A 19,594-nucleotide genomic window follows, 5' to 3' on the forward strand; every position below is an offset into this window, starting at 1 on the left:
AAAAAAAAAAAAGAGTTAACACTTGCCTGACTGGAACAAAAATGAGAAACCAGTGTAAGAAAATAACAACTATTTGCCGGGCGCAGTGGCTCACGCCTGTAAATCCCAGCACTTTGGGAGACCGAGGCGGGCAGATCACAAAGTCAGGAGTTCGAGAAATTAATAACTATTACCTCATTTGACTATTTTTACACCTGTAGGGAATGAAGCTCAGAGGTCACACAGCTAGTAAGAAGTCAACACCCTTCGGTGTGGGATTGATGTGGAGGATAGGCATATACAGAGAACACACAAGGAAAACACCATGGTGCAGATTTTGACAGAAAAGCCCTATGATTAGTAATGAGTGTGAATTCTTCAACAAAGTGATCAAAACCAACTTCAGTCCTGCATTCCTCTTCGCCATCGGGAGTTTGGCGCCTGGAGGCTGCTAGCTGCCTGGTTCTTTTTTTTTTTTTTTCTTTTTTTTTTTTTTTTTGAGACGGACTGTCACTCTGTCGCCCAGGCTGTAGGGCAGTGGTGTAATCTCGGCCCACTGCAAGCTCCGCCCCCCGGGATCACCCCATTCTCCTGCCTCAGCCACCCGAGTAGCTGGGACCAACTAGCCCTGGTCCAGCTCATTCCGCGAGACAGCAAGCTTCTGAAACGCAAAACTAGGAAGCTGCTTTCCAACATAAAGTGGAGGTTTCAACACAGGAGACTTTAAGCAAGTTCAAGTGTGTCTGTATTTGGTATGGCTGATCGGCAGGACTCTGGCCGATCCGTTGGACTCTGGCCTTCCCAGCTCACATTAACAGACAGTTCTGCCCTAGGGGGCGCTTAGCCTGCTACTGCAGTCCTGGAGGAAGAGTTGGGCGCAGTTGCTGGGGTCTCCACAGATGAGGCAAGTTGACCGGGTCATTTAGGGTCCTGCTCCGATGGCAGCGACGCTGATCCTGGAGCCCGCCGGCCGCTGCTGCTGGGACGAGCCGGTGCGAATCGCCGTGCGCGGCCTAGCCCCGGAGCAGCCGGTCACGCTGCGCGCGTCCCTGCGAGACGAGAAGGGCGCGCTTTTCCAGGCCCACGCGCGCTACCGCGCCGACGCCCGCGGCGAGCTGGACCTGGAGCGCGAGCCCGCGCTGGGCGGCAGCTTCGCGGGGCTTGAGCCCATGGGGCTGCTCTGGGCCTTGGAGCCCGAGAAACCCTTGCTGCGGCTGGTCAAGCGCGACGTGCGAACGCCCTTGGCGGTGGAGCTGGAGGTGCTGGAGGGCCACGACCCCGAGCCGGGGCGGCTGCTGTGCCGGGCGCGGCACGAGCGTGACTTTCTCCCTCCGGGGGTGCGGCGCGAGCCGGTGCGCGCGGGCCGGGTGCGCGGGACTCTTTTCCTGCCTCCAGGTGAGTCACCTCTGATACTTGTTCCCGTCTGCTCAACCCTGTACCTGCGCTTTTCACTTCGTGTGTGTGTGTGTGTGTGTGTGTGTGTGTGTGTGTGTGTGTGTGTCTCCCCTCGTCCCTCCCACCACGCTTTTCGCGTGTATGTGTGTGTGTGTGTGTATGTGTGTGTCTCTCCCCGCCCCCCCCACCCCGGGGCTATATTGCCCAAGCGGGTCTCGAACTCCTGGTCTCAAGCTATCCTCCCACCTCTGCCTCCCTAAGAGCTGGGATTACAGGGTGAGCCACCGCGCCCGGCCCTCTGAGGGGAGTTACACTTACTTTTTTATTTTTTATTTTTTCGTGCCTGCGCTTTTCACACAGAGAAAGGATGTAGCTTCCAAGATTCCGAAGGTTAGTGTGAGGAGACAGGAATGGAACGGAAAGCTGGCTGGGGACGTGCCTCTGCCACTCCAAAACTGAGAGGTCCCTCAACCTAGTGTTCAGTTAAAAGACATTGTAAGGGCCGGGAGCGGTGACTCAGGCCTGTAATCCCAGCACTTTGGGAGGCCAAGGCGGGCGGATCACGACGTCAGAATATCGAGGCCATCCTGGCTACCACGGTGAAACCCTGTCTCTACTAAAAATACAAAAAATTAGCCGGCGTTGTAGCGGGGGCCTGTAGTCCCAGCTACTTGGGAGGCTGAGGCAGGAGAATGGCTTGAACGCGGGAGGCGGAGTTTGCAGTGAGCGGAGATCACGCCACTGCACTCCAGGCTGGGCGACAGAGCTAGACTCCGTCTCAAGAAAAAAAAAAAGAAAGAAAAAAAGAAAAGACATTGTAAGGCAAGGGAAAAGACACTTATAATATTAAAAACAAACAAAAAACAGGCCGGGCGCAGTGGCTAATGCCTGTAATCCTAGCACTTTGGGAGGCCGAGGCAGGCGGATCAAGAGTTCTAGACCAGCCTGGCCAACATGATGAAACCCACTCTCTACTAAAAATACAAAAATTAGCCAGGCGGGGTGGTGCACGCCTGTAGTCCCAGCTACTCAGGAGGCTGAGGCAGGAGAATCGCTGGAACCCGGGAGGCAGAGGTTGCAGTGAGCTGAGATCACGCCACTGCTCTCCAGGGCAGGAGAATCGCTGGAACCCGGGAGGCAGAGGTTGCAGTGAGCTGAGATCACGCCACTGCTCTCCAGGCTGGGGGACAAGAAAGAGTGAAACTCCATCTAAAAAACAAAACAAAACAAAGTAAAACAACAACAACAACAAAAATTTTCAAGTTGTTTCAATTTTTTAATGTTCTTATGTATTGACCAGGAAGCCATTTTTTTAATAAAAAGAATTTCGACTGGTTTTCTCACTGTATTTCCATGGCAGCCAGGAGGTGCCAGGTGGCTGGGCCTGTGAGGGCATGGAGGTTACGGTGTCTGCCTACCCGCCCTTGCTCCAGCTGCAGATGCTGCCCCCTGCAGGGCCTGTTCGTTCCTGCTGCCTAGCTCCCCGCTGGCTGTCTATGATCTCCCTCCTGTTGTCACTCCAGGAGGGCAGCCGCCACCTTGTGCAGGGTAGGACCAGGTACTGATTGTGGCCTCTCCTCTTGGCCTCGAATGGTATGGTTGTCATCAGTGAGCAAGTCCCCAAAGACCACGGTCTTGTCCATTGTCAGGATGATTTGCTCCACAAGCTGGGGCTCCAGGTGCTGCTCTACCCAGCGGTGCTTCTCACGCACACAGTGGTCATACTTGGGCAGGGGCTGGTGCAGTATGTAGACCTCTGTGTTTTGCATGTGCTTCATCTCTCGCAAGGCCCTCCGTGATTGGGCTCCGCGTCTAGGGAAAAGCCTAGGGCTTCACACCCATGGGCCTCTTTATCCACCAGGTCGGGCAGCAGGGTGCGGTACTGCTTCCAGACCAGGAAGCTGCGGCGCTGCTGCAGTGTCACAGGCAGCTCCCTGAGGAGGGGCGGCTGAAGCCCCGCAGGAGGCCGTCTGGAAGCTGCCAGCACACGGTCCCTGTCCATCAGCACACGCCTGGGCTGTGCTCATGGCTGCTGGGGCACTGGGGTTTCTCGGGATCCTAGGGACATGGGGCCCACAAATGCTCTTTTAAGTTTCTCATTTTTGCAACTTTTCTTTCAACTCCCACAATATGTTCAGGTTTATGTAAATTAGCATTTACAATAGGAAGGCCTCTTGCTGTCCAATGGAAATTTGAGGTTACTGGATACTTTTATTACATAAAGAGCAATCAGCCAATGTAAAAATGAAATGATGCTTATCCTTATTAATAATCAAAGAAATGCAAAATAAAACAACAGAGTACATTTCACACCCTCAGAGGTGGCAGACTTTTAGAAGCCAGCATTACCAATTGCTGACCAGTGTGTGGAGGAAAGGAAACTCCACGCTGCTAGAAGGAGTGAACATGTTCATCTACTCTGGGAAACAATGTGTCTTAACTTACACAGTTAAGTATCTTATTCTACTGGTACATGTGCACCAGGAGGCGTATTCCTTATAAGAGGAAAGCCATTGCAGATGAGCAGTCTGGGTTAATTTAAAAAAAGAGCAAAGCCAACTGGAAGCAGCCCAAATGTCCATCAACAATAGAACAGATTAATAAACTGAGGTATATTTCCAGCAGTCAAAGTGATGGAACTACAGCTACAAGAATCAACATCTATCAAGATATACAAAATAAAAGAAGGAAAAAAAGAATCAGCATGGATGAATCTCCAAACCACTGTTGAGTGAAACAGTCAAACCCTAGAAGAACACATTTAGTATCATTCCATTTAGATACAATTCAAAAAATAGGCAAAATAAAATATTGTTTAAGGTACATATCTAAGTGGTAATACTATAAAGAAAACCAAGAGAGTGATACACAGAAAGTCCAGGATACTGGAAAGTAAGGAAAGGGCACGGGGTCTGTGGGACTTTGATAGTTTGAGGGTATCAGCACTGAACTATTTCTTAAAGTGTTGCCCATAAGGTGTTTACATTCTTTTTTTTTTTTTCTCTTGAGACAGCATCTCGCTCTTTCCCCCAGGCTGGAGTGCAGTGGCGCAATCTTGGCTCACTGCAACCTCCGCCTCCCGGGTTTGAGCGATTCTCCTCCCTCAGCCTCCCAAGTAGCTGGGATTACAGGTGCCCGCCACCACACCTGGCTATTTTTGTATTTCTAGTAGAGACGGGGTTTCACCATGATGGCCAGGCTGGTCTTGAATTCCTGATCTCAGGTGATCCACCTGTCTCAGCCTCCCAAAGGGCTGGGATTACAGGAGTGAGCCACTGCACCCAGCCTGCGTTATTATTCTTTTGTTTTGTTTTTTTTTTTTTTTTTTGAGACAGAGCCTCACTCTGTCGCCCAGGCTGGAGTGCAGTGGCGCAATCTCAGCTCACTGCAAGCTCTGCCTCCTGTGTTCATGCCATTCTCCTGTATCAGCCTCCCGAGTAGCTTGGACTACAGGTGCCCGCCACCACGCCTGGCTAGTTTTTTTTGTATTTTTAGTAGAGATGGGGTTTCACCGTGTTAGCCAGGATGGCCTCAATCTCCTGACCTCGTGATCCGCCCGCCTTAGCCTCCCAAAGTGCTGGGATTACAGGCGTGAGCCACCGGGCCTGGCCATATTATTCTTTATTTTTCTTGTGTGAAATACAAACCTTTAATGTAAATGGTAAAAATATTCAGTGGGTGGAGTCATTTGGAATGAGTACCGTTTTGAGTCTGTCTCCGTTGAATAAGTGCATTCTGTTGAGTGCACTGGAGAGGCATTTGTGTCTTGTACGTAGCAGTCTTTCTTGCTGTTTGTTGGTGGCGCACCATTAAATGGATTCATTCACCAGTCAAAGGACATATGGGTTGTTTCCAGTCTTTGGCTATAATGAGTAAAGTCACTATCAACACTTGCCAGAAGTTTCTGGACGAACACAGGTTTTCATTTCTCGTGGGAATATAACCTAGGAGTGGGATTGCTGGGTCACATGTATGGTAAGTGTGTATTTAACTTGATAAGAAACCATCCAGCTGTTTCAGGAATAGCTTAGCTTTGCATTTTGTTTTGTTTCTTTCCAAGAACCCGGGCCCTTTCCTGGGATTGTGGACATGTTCGGAACTGGAGGTGGCCTGCTGGAGTATCGGGCTAGTCTGCTGGCTGGGAAGGGTTTTGCTGTGCTGGCTCTGGCTTATTATAACTATGAAGACCTCCCCAAGACCATGGACATCCTCCATCTGGAGTACTTTGAAGAAGCCGTGAACTACTTGCTCAGTCATCCTGAGGTTAGCTCTTCTCTCAGATTTACGGGCTATGATGTATCAGGTCTCTTCTTGAATGGTCTGCGTGTTCACAGACAGCCATTCCCTACCCCAACACACACTACCTTTTTAAGTCACTTCTTATAGACAGTTTCTCTCTTTCTTTCTTCTTTCTTTCTCACTTTCGTTTCTTTTCTTTTATTTCCTTTCCTTTTCTTTTCTTTCCTTTCTTTCAGATGGAGTCTCACTCTGTTGCCAGGCTGGAGTCCAGTGGTGCAATCTTGGCTCACTGCAACCTCCACCTCCCAATTTCAAGTGATTCTTGTGCCTCAGCCTCCCAATAGCTGGGATTACAGGCACCTGCCACCATGCCCGGCTAATTTTTTGTATTTTTAGTAGAAGTGGGGTTTCACAATGTTGGTCAGATTGGTCTTGAACTCCTGACCTCAAATGATCCACCCGCCTTGGCCTCCCAAAGTGCTGAATTACAGGCATGAGCCACTATGCCCGGCCTAATTTTTGTATTTTTTTTTTTAGTGGAGACAGAGTTTCACCATGTTGGCCAGGCTGGTCTCAAACTCCTGACCTCAAGTAATCCACCCGCCTCAGCGTCCCAAAGTGTTGGGATTACAGGCGTGAGCCACCACGCCCGGCCTTGAGATGATGTACTTGTTGATGATGACTCAGTTTAGTTATGACAGTGGGAATGGGTGACTCAGGTGGGAGAGAGAAAAAGATCATGGGAGATATGAGATTCAGGAACTGAGAAACCAGAGTAGTTAGCTGATAGATCTTCCACATGGTTATCACCAAGAGTGGTGATAGAGAAATTATGGAAAGGAAGAGATAGAGGGGAGGTAAATTCCCAAAGTTGCAAATCTGGGTAAATGGTAGAACCCAGATTCAGACTCAGGTTCAAGTAACTTCCAGGGTGGGCACAACTCACCGTGTTTCACTGTTTGTGGAGTCATTCTTCTTCTTTTTCCTTGTCCCTTTCTCAGGTAAAAGGTCCAGGAGTTGGGCTGCTTGGAGTTTCCAAAGGGGGTGAGCTCTGCCTTTCCATGGCCTCTTTCCTGAAGGGCATCACGGCTGCTGTCATCATCAATGGCTCTGTGGCCAATGTTGGGGGAACCTTACACTACAAGGGTGAGACCCTGCCCCCGGTGGGCGTCAACAGAAATCGCATCAAGGTGACCAAAGATGGCTATGCAGACATTGTGGATGTCCTGAACAGCCCTTTGGAAGGACCTGACCAGAAGAGCTTCATTCCTGTGGAAAGGGCAGAGAGCACCTTCCTGTTCCTGGTAGGTCAGGATGACCACAACTGGAAGAGTGAGTTCTATGCTAATGAGGCCTGTAAACGCTTGCAGGCCCATGGGAGGAGAAAGCCCCAGATCATCTGTTACGCAGGGGCGGGACACTATATTGAGCCTCCTTACTTCCCGCTGTGCCGGGCTTCCCTGCATGCCTTGGTGGGCAGTGCTATTATCTTCGGAGGGGAGCCCAGGGCTCATGCCATGGCTCAGGTGGATGCTTGGAAACAACTCCAGACTTTCTTCCACAAACACTTGGGTGGCCAAGAGGGGACAATCCCAGCAAAAGTGTAAATTTTATTGATCATGTGGCCTCTCTGTTGCTAATCTCTCCTGGAAACATCTGCCACATTTAGTGTGTGTATGTGTATTCATTCTTTTCTTTTTAATAACTACTTAAAGTTTCTCCCCCTCATTATTAAAATGAATTTACCAGTAAGAATGAGTTTTGAAGATTTTTATAAACTGTACACTTGATCAGTTTGGGAAGGGAGTAACTGTAGAAAACAGAAGAAGTGGAAAAAGTCTCTTCTTCCTATCTGAACACACAACTGATAAGGCTTTAGTTCTGAAAGGAAAAGTGAGTAACATCTATTAACAGTGTCTGGTACATAAATGGAGTTCAATAGTTATTTACTGAATGAGTATAAATAAGCCAGGCGTGGTGGCTCACACCTGTAATCCTAGCACTTTGGGAGGTCAAGGTGGGCGGATCACTTGAGATCAGGAGTTTGAGACCAGCCTGGCCAACGGGGCGAAACCCCATCTCTACTAAAAATACAAAAAATGAGCCAGGTGTGGTGGTGTGCACCTGTAGTCCCAGCTACTCGGGAGTCTGAGGCAGGAGAATTGCTTGAAGCCGGGAGACAGAGGTTGCAGTGAGCCGACATTGCGCTCTTGTCCTCCAGCCTGGGCAACAAAGGAAGACTCTGCCTCAAAAATTAATTAATTAGTTAATTAATTAAATGATTACCTACTGTGGAAGAAAAGCACATAATATAAAAAGTATATCAGATTTGAGTTTCTCGTTTAAGAATGGAAGTTAACATCTTGCCTATAAACTGATTACTAGTTAGATATAAAACTACTAAAAATTTTCAAAACAAATACTTTTTTCTTTGATATCTTCTTGGATTAATAAGGATTCTCCTAGTGCAAATAAATTTTACGTTCCTGTTTATACATATGGACCTTTAGGATTTAAGTGTTTCAAAAGCTGATAAAACATTAGTTAGAGGAATTACATAAGTGATTTTTACAATGATAAATGTGAAATTAAATAACAATTTAGGCTTGGTGTGGTGGCTCACACTTGTAACGCCAGCACTTTGGGAGGCCAAGACCTGTGGATTGCTTGAACTCAGGAGTTCAACACAAGCCTGGGCAACATGGCAAAACCCAGTCTCTACAAACAAATAGCCAGACACGGTGGCGCATGCCTATAGTCCCAGCTACTTGGGAGGCTGAGTGGGAGAACTGCTTGAGCCTGGGTGGCAGAGGTTGCAGTGAGCCGAGATCGTGCTACTGTGCTCCAGCCTGGGTGACAACAAGATACTGTCTCAAAAAAAAAAAAAAAAAAGAAAGACAATATTTATATTACTTGATATAAATAGTTCTACAATAAACTTGATTTTTCTTAAACCTTAGTTGTAATTAAAAGAAAAAAAGCCTTAATTTATTATTCTTTCCTTTCTGTTTTTTTTTTTTTTGGAGGCAGGGTCTCACTCTGTTGCCCAGGCTGGAGTGCGGTGGCACAGTCACGGCTCACTGCAGCCTCAACCTTGTAGGTTTAAGCAATCCTCCCACCTCAGCCTCCCTAGCAGCTGAGACCACAGGCATACACTACCATGCCTGGCTAATTTTTAATTTTTTGTACTGATGGGGTCTCCCAGTGTTACCCAGGCTAGTCTTGAATTACTGAGCTCAAACAATCCTCCTGCCTCAGCCTCCCAAAGTGCTGAAATTACAGGTGTGAGCCACCGCTGCCAGCTTCAGGCACCTTTTTTCTGAAGGAATTCATGGTTTTGTAGCAGTAGAATATAACCAGATCTACAGTAGAGAGCTGATATCCTGAGATGAAGCTACCTCCTGTGGTACTCTGCAACCCACCAATGCAGCTGGTGCCACGTCTGTCCAAACTTCCACAAGAAAGCCAGTGCAGGGCACGGAGCCCCATTTAGAGTACACACGACCCGAGGCTCTGAGAACTCTTAGAGATGATGCAATCTGGGACAGTGCCCATAGCTGGCCTGGCCAAGTCCCACCCCAAGATGCCAGGGCACAACACAAAATTTCAGTTCATACTGTTTTATCTTTTCTCTTGCAATTATATGTGACTCTCTTAGAAAAGTGCAATAGTTAAAACCTGTTTTAGTAGATGCTGGATCCCAAACTTGAGTCTGCTGACGCCCTTTTGAGACCTTAGGGACCCTATTGCCCATTCTTAGAAATTTAGGCTGGTGAATATTAGATTCAGAAGCACCACAGATGAGTTGATGGGTGTAGAAGCACATGCCTGTAATCCCAGCTACATGGGAGGCTGAGGCAATAGGATTGCTTGAGCCTAGGAGTTCAAGACCAGCCTGGGTAACATAGTGGGACACCATCTTATAAAAACAATTTTTTTTGAGACGGAGTCTCACTGTGTTGCCCAGGCTACACTACAATGGCTTAATCTTGGCTCACTGCGACCTCCACCTCCTGGGTTCTAGTGATTCTCCTGCCTCAGCCTCCCAAGTAGCTGGGATTACAGGCGCCCACCACCATGCCCAGCTAAATATTGTATTTTTAGTAGAGATGGGGTTTTGCCGTGTTGGTCAGGCTGGTCTTGAACTCCTGACCTCAGGTGATCCACCCGGCTTGGCCTCCCAAAGTGCCGGAATTATAGGCGTGATCCACTGTACCTGGCAAAAAAATGTTTTAATAACATGAAAAATTTTAAAAAGCACCACAGGGGTTCAGATTACCTATCAGCCTCTTGACATTTCTTCTTTTTTTTTTTTTTTTTTTGAGACAGGATCTAACTCTGTCACCTAGGCTAGAGTGCAGTGGCAGTGACATGATCTCGGCTCACTACAGTCTCTATCTCTAAGACTCAAGTGATCTTCCCACCTCAGCCCCCTGAGCAGCTGGGACTGCAGACACATGCCACCATGCCCAGCTCATTTTTGTATTTTTGCAGAGACAGGGTTTCACCATGTTGCCCAGGCTGGTCTCAAACTCCTGGTCTCAAGCAATCCGCCCATCTTGGCCTACCAAACTGCTTGGATTACAGGCATGAGCAACCGGGCCCAGCCTAGTTAGTCTTTATTAGTTATTTGACAGGCATCTTTCCTTTCATTTTCAACCCATGCACACTGTGAACTTTGTAAAATACACAGAAAAGGTCATTAAACTCACATGCTCCACAATGATTCATTTATTTATTTTAAAATAGAGGTCGGGTGCGGTGGCTTATGCCTGTAATCCCGGCGCTTTGGGAGGCCAAGGCGGGCAAATCGCCTGAGGTCAAGAGTTGGAGACCAGCCTGACCAATATGATGAAACCCCGTCTCTACTAAAAATACAAAAAATTAGCGGGGTGTGGTGGCGGACTCCTGTAGTCCCAGCTACTCGGGAGACTGAGACAAGAGAATGGCGTGAACCTGGGAGGTGGAGTTTGCAGTGAGCCGAGATCGTGTCACTGCACTCTAGCCTGGGCTGCAGAGCGATACTCCGTCTCAATAAAATAAAATAAAATAAAATAAAATAAAATAAAATAAAATAAAAATTATCCAGGTGTGGTGGCACGCGCCTGTAATCCCAGCTACTTGGGATGCTGTGGTGGGCGAATGACTTGAAACCGGAAGGCGGAGGTTGTGGTGAGCCGAGATCATGCCACCGCACTCCAGCCTGGGCGAAAGGGCGAAACTCAGTCTCAAAAAAAAAAAAAAAAAAGAGATGGTGTCTCCCTGTGTTGCCCCTGCTGGTCTTAAACTCCTGGGCTCAGGCAATCTTCCCACCTTGGCCTCTCCCAAAGTGCTGGGATTACAGGCATGCACCACTGCACTTGACCATCATGAATAATTTTAAAGGGAACCACCACGTAACCAATACCCAAGTCCAATGGGCATGGTTTTTAAAAGCATATTTCAAGTGTACAACGTGGACTAGGCACGGTAGCTCACGCCTGTAATTCCATCACTTTGGGAGGCCGAGGTGGGTGGATCACTTGAAGTCAGGAGTTCGAGAGCAGCCTGGCCAACATGGTAAAACTCCATCTCTACCAAAAAATACAAAAATTTGCCAGGCGTGGTGGTGTGCACCTATAGTCCCAGCTACTTGGGAGGCTGAGGTGGGTGAATCACTTGAACCTGGGAAGTGGAGGTTGCAGTGAGCCAAGGTTGTTACTGCACTGTAGCCTGGACAACAGAGTGAGACCCTATCTCAAAAAATAAAGTGTACACAGTGATGGGTGGGGGTGAGGGTTGTTTTTGTTTTAAGAGTCAGGCTCTGGCCAGGCTGGAGTGCAGTGGCACTATCATAGCTTATTGCAGCCTCAAACCCCTGGGGGCTCAACCCATCCTCCCACTTCAGCCTCCTGAGTAGCTGAGACTATAGGCACTTGCCACCATGCCCAGCTAATTTTTAACTTTTTGCAGAAACAGGGTCTTATTATGTTGCCCAGGCTGGTCTCGAACTCCTGGCCTCAAGTGATCCTCCTGTAATCAGTAAAAGGGTCCAACTGCTTGCCACTTGTAAAAAGAAGCCAATATAATAAGAGTGAGGTGTGATAAAGAGAGTGAGTTTTATTATCCATGCTAGCAAGGGGAGGAGTGAGTGTAATTATTTGCAAATATTTCCACTCTTCAATTTGTGAAGGGAATCCAGGAGTTTTTGGAGAGTTTGGAGTGCAGAAGAGGCAGCAGAACTAGGAGTTGTCGGGTAGCGTGACCTGCTCCAATGGCTTGTCTTGAAGTATTGTTTCATCTGGTGAAGGAGCCAGTGCCATCATTGTGGCTAGAGGTGTCTGGTCCATATCCAGATCCAGCCCCTGAAGCTGAAGGAAATGTATGACCAGGTAATGGTGTGTACTTAACAAGCATCTAGGTAAATACATGTGCACGAAGCATGAAAGCATAGAATGGGAAAAGAAAGGGCGTGGAGGTTCAGCACATTCCGAGGCTGTATTTCAAGATGAAAGGAAACACGTATGCAGCTGGTCTCAGAGTTATATCTTGAGACTCGTTGGGGGAGGAGAAAGGGGGAAAGGAAAAAAAAGTCTTAAGATTTGAGGCTAAGCTGCTAACCTGCTTAGTTACACTCCCACATTGGCCTCTCAAAGTGCTGGGATTATAGGCGGGAACCATTGTGCCAACCCAACATGGTGTTTTGATATGTGTATATGAACACACTGTGAAAGGATTCCTGCAATCCAGGTAATTAACCTATCTGTCACCTCACATCTTTCTCTCTCTCTCTTTTTTTTTTTTTTTTTTTCGGTAGTGAGGACACTTGTCTTAGTCTGTTCAACTGCTGTAACAAAATGTCTTAAGACTGGGTAATTTACAAAAAACAAATGTATTGCTCACAGTTTTGGAGGCTAGGAAATCCAAGATCAAGGCACCAGCAGATCTGGTGTCCGGTGAGGGCCTGTTCCTCATAGATGGCACCATCTTGTGTCCTACCTAGTGGAAGGAGTGAGGCAGTTCTCTTCAACCTGTTTTATAAGGGCACCAATCCCATTAATGAGGGTGCCACCATCATGACAGTCACTTCCCAAACGCCTCGTGATGTGTGTGTGTGTGTGTGTGTGTGTGTGTGTGTGTATCTCAGGGGTCCCAGGCCTCAATTTCCTCATCTATACAATGGGTATAACAACAATCGCATCTTGTTGGGAGGAATTAACAATCATGCATCACGCCCTGGGCATCAGGCTTCAATGTGTTAGCTATTAGAGCTAATTATGATTTAATATTTTAAACACCACCAGGAAGTAGAGAACATTCCTGTCACATTCTGCAGAAAAAGAAATTGAGGCAAGGGGCAAAGCCATTTGCCAAGGTCATAGATCCTGCAAGCCAATGGCAAGGCAGGATCTGAACCTGGGGCTTCAGATCCTGGGGCTTTATCTGATTAAATAGCAAGAGAGAGTGCTGAGATTTTTTTGGTGGTGGACAGTCCCTGAGGCAAGTCATTTTGAGAGCATCTGGGCCACTTGGGGAATTGAATCTTTACCAGGGCCTCCCACCTCCTGTTGCCCCTTCTCTGCAGGTGATCCCCCTCCCACAGTACCACCCCAACCACTCAGAATCCCCAAGCCTTCTTCTTTGCACATGCTGAAGCTAGTAGTGCCCTCCACTCCACCCCAGCATCAGGCACCCTGGCCCAAGCCCTTCCCTGGGAGCCCTTCCTCCTCTCATGAGGCCTCCTTCCCAGCCCCTCAGAACAGCCTCCTTTATGAGACTGGCCAAGATCCCACTGAAACCTTCCCTATCAACTTTATAAAATTACTCAGGGAAGAAGGGAGGGGGCAACATGCAAATCAGCCCAGCTTGTCGCACATACAGCATTGGTCATGGAGTCAGCTGCTCTCTGACCCACTTGCTCAGAGCTGTTTGCTGCCTGTTGCTCCAGAGTCACATAGAGAACTATGACCCTGTCACAAGGTCATAGTTCCCCTTCACTGCTCTATAGATAACAACTTGAACATTATAAAACGTTAACGTTTCCATTCGAGATATTCTTTCAGGTCCTGTGCACCAGTGAAACTGAGGCAGGATAGGTAGTTAAGGAAGTGACCGTGTTCTCGGGATGCAGCGACCATGGCACCCGTACAGTCAACACAGTGAGCCTCAGCATTCGCATTGTAATTGCGCTCATTCAAGCAAAGCTATCTTCAGTAGGGAATTTCCCCCATAGACAGCATGAGCATTTTGATGTTACCTGTCCTCAAACGGATATTTTGCTCATTATAATAGAAGAAGACAGCCCTACGTGGAGATGTAATATGCTAGTGAGGCATGTGACATATGAACAAGCATGTACAGCTACTGCGCATGTGCACCCAGAACATGCCTACTAGCAACACCTCTTCCCACCACCTTATGAATAATCATGTAAGACTCCCATATAGGGAGTCTCCCTACTGCCAGTGTCTGCTGGCTCACCCTTATGAGCAGCCTGCCTTGAATCCTCTCTCTCTCATGGTATACCGTCCATTCTGCACGTAACTTTCAAAATATTCTTTTTCCTTTGCAATAAATTACTCTATGCTGCACTTCTTTCGCTGTGTGTCTCGTTTAAATTCTTTTAAATCAAGAAGAACCGAGGTATCACATCAGCCACCAACGAAACTGCTGATGCCAGCTTGTCAGAAGGACCCCACAGGAACTCACTAAAGAATGCAGTTTTGGCCGGGTGCGGTGGCTCATGCCTATAATCCCAGCACTTTGGGAGATGAAGGCGGGCGAATCACGAGGTCAGGAGTTCGAGACCAGCCTGGCTAAGGTAGTGAAACCGCGTCTCTATTAAAAAATGAAAAAATTAACCAAGTGTGGTGGCATGTGTCTGTAGTCCCAGCTACTTGGAGGTTGAGAGGCTGAGGCAGGAGAATCACTTGAACCCGGGAGGCAGAGGTTACAGTGAGTTGAGATTGCACCATTGCACTCCAGCCTGGGTGACACAGTGAGGCTCCGTCTCAGGAAAAAAAAAAAAAGAAAGCAGTTTCCACCTCCTGAAAATTTAATCCCCTTTACCCCAACCAATCAATGACCCCAATTTTCTAGCCCTTCACCCTCCATGATCCCTTTAAAAACCCTGTTACAGGTAGTTAGATAGACATGAGCAGGGAAGGAGAGGGCTTTTCTCCCTCACCCACTAGGAATGTCAGGTGATGGTTTGACAGTTATCCCATTGCCTCTCTAAAAATGAAAACTCACAGTCCATGCCAGAGCACCAGAGTGAGACAAGCTCCTGATGATCCACAGCTGTTAACATTAAAGTGTTAATTGAATGCAGGCACCAGGGAGAAGCAACTTCCTGGGCATGTGCATTAAGAGACAAAATGGCAGGCTGGGCGCGGCGGCTCACGTCTGTAATCCCAGCACTTTGGGAGGCTGAGGTGGGTGGGTCACCTGAGGTCAGGAGTTCGAGAACAGCCTGACCAACATGGTGAAACCCCGTCTCTACGAAAAATACAAAAATTAGCTGGGTGTGGTGGCACGCACCTGTATTCCCTGCTACTCAGGAGGCTGAGGCAGGAGAATCACTTGAACGCAGGAGGTGGAGGTTGCAGTGAGCTGAGACCATGCCATTGTACTCCAGCCTGGGCAACAAGAGCAAAACTCCATCAAAAAAAAAAAAAAAAAAATAGACAAAATGGCAAGGTATGACCTTTCCAGGACACTCCACTGGAAAAGGGAAGAAAGCCTCAGATGGGCATGCATACAACTTCCTAAATACACTGTGCATGCTCTCTTCCCAAGGGTAAGGAGGGCACAGAGCATGAGGGCAGCCCACCCTAAGAGAAGAATCATGAGAAAGAGGCGAGCCTATAAAGTCCTAGGATCACAGTTAAACGGGGCTCTTGACCTTCAGGTGCCCAGTGGGGTCTCTTCCAAGTAAACTTTCCTTTCTTTCATTTTCTAAAGACTTTTTAAATAAACTTCCACTCCTGCTCTGAAACGTAACTCCATCTCTTTTTCTGCCTTATGCCCCTCAGTCAAATTCTTTCCTCCGAGGAGGCAAGAACTGAAGTTGCTGCAGACCTGTACAGATTCGCCACCAGTAACTCAGACGCTTTCCACTGGTAACAACCCCAGCCCAGAATTCTTCAAGGAGATGGATTTGAGGGTCTCCTCCCATCACCTTGCTAGGTGCCCTGTGATCATGAAGCCCTTTCTGTGCTGCAAACACTGCTGTCTCAGTGTAATTGCTCTGCAATGGCACAGCGGGCATTCTGCAGCCTCTTCCTTGCCTGGGGCCTGTTGGGAGCCCCCAGCACTGCCTGTACCATCATAAACCCACCCTGGCCCCTTTCCCAAGCTCCAAGCTCAGAGGAGGCAGAGCCTTCATTCTAACCTTCAGCATCCCCTCCCTCATCCTCATTTGCCTGCTCCTGAGCTTGGGCCCCATTTTTGAGACCCTCCCAGCCCCCATTCCCACAATCCCCTGTGCCTATACAAATCAACCTTCCCACGTCCCAACCACTGTCACCCCCAACTTAGACCAGTGCATCCCACAGGTGTTCTAGCACCCCATAAACACTCCAGTGTCCCCCACTTCCTGATCCCATAACACCTTGGGCCCTCCAGACACCCCCAGCTCCAGCCTGGCAGTTTGTTAACACCCTCAACCAGACCCCCAACACCCATTCCTGTCTCATGCCATGAGTCTGGGGCCCTGACCCCCATACCTCTTGAGTGCCACCCAGGCCTGTCTCCGTGGGCAGCTCCCCCACCAGCTCCCTTCCATCCCGCATGGGCCCTATCGAGGGTTTCCCCACCCGGGCACACACTTTCCGGCATTCCTGACTCCCACTGTTTCTGGCTCATGGCCTGGCCACCTTGACTCGCTCATTTGCCATAGCCTCTGCCTGGCCCAGCAGGACAGGCCCAGGTCAGGGCAAGGACAGGTCAGCGCCCCGCCCCCAAGGACACAAGCCTCCTGCTCAGGACACTTTCTGGGGTCCTGTGCCTCCCCTTGTTCTCCCCCAGGTGCCAAGTCCCCACCTATCACATTGAGGTTAGGCATGGTGGCTCACACCTGTCATCTCAGCACTTTGGGAGGCTGAGGTGGGCAGATTATCTGGGCTCAGGAGTTCAAGACCAGCCTGGGCAATATGGTGAGACACTGTCTCTACTAAAAATCCAAAAGATAATTAACCGGGCTTGGTAGTGCTCACCTGTAATCCCAGCTTCGGGGGAGGCTGAGGCAGGAGAATCACTTGGAAACCAGGAGGCCGAGGTCCAGTGAGCCGGGCTCGCGCCACTGCACTCCAGCCTGGGCAACTGGTGGGACTAGACCTCCAAAAAAATAAAAATAAAATAGTACTATCACATTGGGTATTAGGTTTGTTAAATAAAAATTATTGCTGTGGAGGATACACTGGGAAGCGAATGAAAAAAAAAAGTATAGGAGACCGCTGTTTTGCTCTTTTTTTTTTTTTTTTTTTGAGATAGAGTCTTGCTCTGTCCCCCAGGCTGGAGTGCAGCAGCGCAATCTTGGCACACTGCAGCCTCCGCCTCCCAGGTTCAAGCAATTCCTGTGCCTCAGCCTCCCCAGTAGCTGGGATTACAGGCATGCGCCCCTAAGGCCATTGTTTTGGACTAGGCTCTAGCACTAGGCCCCAACAGACAAGACTAAAAACCAAATTGGCGTCACCCATGCTAAAGTTTCACCCAACCTAAACTGAAGTGTTACCTGGTCTTTTGAGAAATCAGGAGAGAAATAACAGCCCATTTCCCAAACATGCCAGTTTTGATCTTCAATTGTCATGACAATGAGGTTCCCCACTGCTTTAATCCTTACACAAAAGAATTAGCCAGCTGGACATGGTGGCTCACGCATGTAATACTGGCACTTTGGGAGCCCAAGGCAGGCGGATCACTAGAGACCAGGAGTTGGAGACCAGCCTGCCCAATATGGTGAAACCCTGTTTCTATGAAAAATAAAAAAAAATTAGCCAGGCATGGTGGTGGGGTCCTGTAATCTCAGCTACTCAGGAGACAGAGGCAGGAGAACCGCTTGAACCAGAGAAGCAGTGGTTGAAGTGAACTGAGATAGTGCTGCTGCACTCCAGCCTGGGCAACAGAGTGAGACTCCAGCTCAAAAAAAAAAAAAAAAAAAAAAAAAAAGGCCTTGTCCTGCGCGGTGGCTCACACCTGTAATCCTAGCACTTTGGGAGGCCGATTGTTGAGCCCAGGAGTTCCAGACCAGCCTGAGCTATATACAGTGAGACCCTGTCTCTATTAAAAATAAAAAATAACAATAATGAAAAAGTAAAACAAAATTAGCCTGAAGTAACTAATCAGTTACTTTTCTGTTGTTCTGTCTCCTTGATGCCCACCTTACAAGAAAAATAGTTTTGAAATGACCAGGAAGCTCTTTGTTCTTTGCTTCTGCTGTCTTCAGCTCTTCTCTGTCTATAAAAGCCAACTGCTGCTCAGCTTATCTGAAACTTACTCTGTTTTATGGAATAAAGTGTTGCCTGATCTTAGAATCGCAATAAAGCCAATTAAGAATTTTTTTTTTCAATTGAGATTTTGAACTAAATTAATTGCAATTTTGCCCTTTGATGGGTTCTAACATTTGAATTTTGGCTGGGTAGGGGACACCAGCATTTAGACCATAGCAATACTTAAGATCTACTGTCTTAGGAAATTTCAAGTATACAATACACTATTAACTATAGTCATGAGCAAGGAAAAAAAAAAAGCCATTTTATCTGAGAAATGCAAGCCCCTTTAAATTATGAGGCCCAGAGAAGCATTTAAAATATGATAGCTGTCACATCTCACTCCTAGTTGAACTAATTATCTCTTGAAACCGCTTGCAATGTGGGCTCTAGATTAAGCAATGCCAAAGAGGCATGAAATGTCATATACGCAGGCCGGGCATGGTGGCTTACACCTGTAATCCTGCACTTTGGGAGGCTGAGGTGGGCAGATCACAAGGTCAGGAGTTCAAGACCAGTTTGGCAATATGGTGAAACCCCATCTCTACTAAAAATACAAAAACTAAGCTGGGTGCGGTGGCTCACGCCTGTAATCCCAGCACTTTGGGAGGCTGAAGGTCAGGAGTTCGGATCATGAGGTCAGGAGTTTGAGACCAGCCCGGCCAACATGGTAATACCCCATCTCTACTAAAAATACAAAAAAAAAAAAAAAAAAGGTCAAGCGCGGTGGCTCACGCCTGTAATCCCAGCACTTTGGGAGGCTGAGGCGGGTGGATCACGAGGTCAGGAGTTTGAGAACAGCCTAGCCAATGTGGTGAAACCTGGTCTCTACTAAAAATACAAAAATTAGCCAGATGTAGTGGCCCTCGCCTGTAGTCCCAGCTACTTGGGAGGCTGAGGCAGTAGAACGGCTTGAACGCGAGAGGTGGAGGTTGCAGTGAGCCGAGATCACACCACTGCACTCCAGCCTGGGCGACAGAGCAAAACTCCATCTAAAAAACAAACAAACAAACAAACAAAAATTAGCAGGGTGTGGTGGCGTGCACCTGTAATCCCAGTCACTTGGGAGGCTGAGGCAGGAGAATAGCTTGAACCTGGAAGGCAGAAGTTGCAGTGAGCCAAGACCACACCAACACCGCACCACTGCACTCCAGCCTGGGCGACAGAGAAAGACTCCATCTTGAAGAAAAAAAGAAAAAAAAGTTAGCTGGGCGTAGTAGTGCATGCCTGTAGTCCCAGCCACTTGGGAGGCTGAGGCATGAGAATTGCTTGAACCTGGGAGGCTGAAGTTGCAGTGAGCTGAGATCGCACCACTGCATTTCAGCCTGGGCGACAGAGTGAGATTCCCTCTCAAGAAAAGAAAGAAATGCCATACACCCTAGAGTTAAACAGTATATAGCCAATCACTAAATGATGTTATATCTGTAAACTAATGATCATTCCTGACAAACAACTTTTTTTTTTTTTTTAGATGGAGTCTCCCCTCGGTTCCCCAGGCTGGAGTGCAGTGGCAT

General features: G+C 48.0%; 2 protein-coding genes across 2 annotated transcripts in view; both read left to right on the forward strand.

Annotated features, from left to right (window-relative positions):
- The first annotated feature begins 619 nt into the window (after positions 1-619).
- On the forward strand, positions 620-7,365 carry LOC135964369 (acyl-coenzyme A thioesterase 1). Its single transcript, XM_045396705.3, has 3 exons — positions 620-1,374; positions 5,435-5,637; positions 6,615-7,365. Exons 1-3 carry the CDS (start codon positions 918-920, stop codon positions 7,218-7,220), a joined length of 1,266 nt encoding a protein of 421 aa, XP_045252640.2. The 5' UTR covers positions 620-917; the 3' UTR covers positions 7,221-7,365.
- ACOT2 (acyl-CoA thioesterase 2) overlaps positions 1,092-19,594 on the forward strand; it is a 40,533-nt gene continuing 22,030 nt past the window's right edge. The window contains exon 1 of the mRNA XM_045396704.2: positions 1,092-1,374. The gene's annotated coding sequence lies outside the window, so the exon portion shown is untranslated. The remainder of the gene's footprint in view (positions 1,375-19,594) is intronic.

This window comes from Macaca fascicularis, chromosome 7 (genome assembly GCF_037993035.2).
Source record: "Macaca fascicularis isolate 582-1 chromosome 7, T2T-MFA8v1.1".
Taxonomy (NCBI): Eukaryota; Metazoa; Chordata; class Mammalia; order Primates; family Cercopithecidae; genus Macaca; species Macaca fascicularis.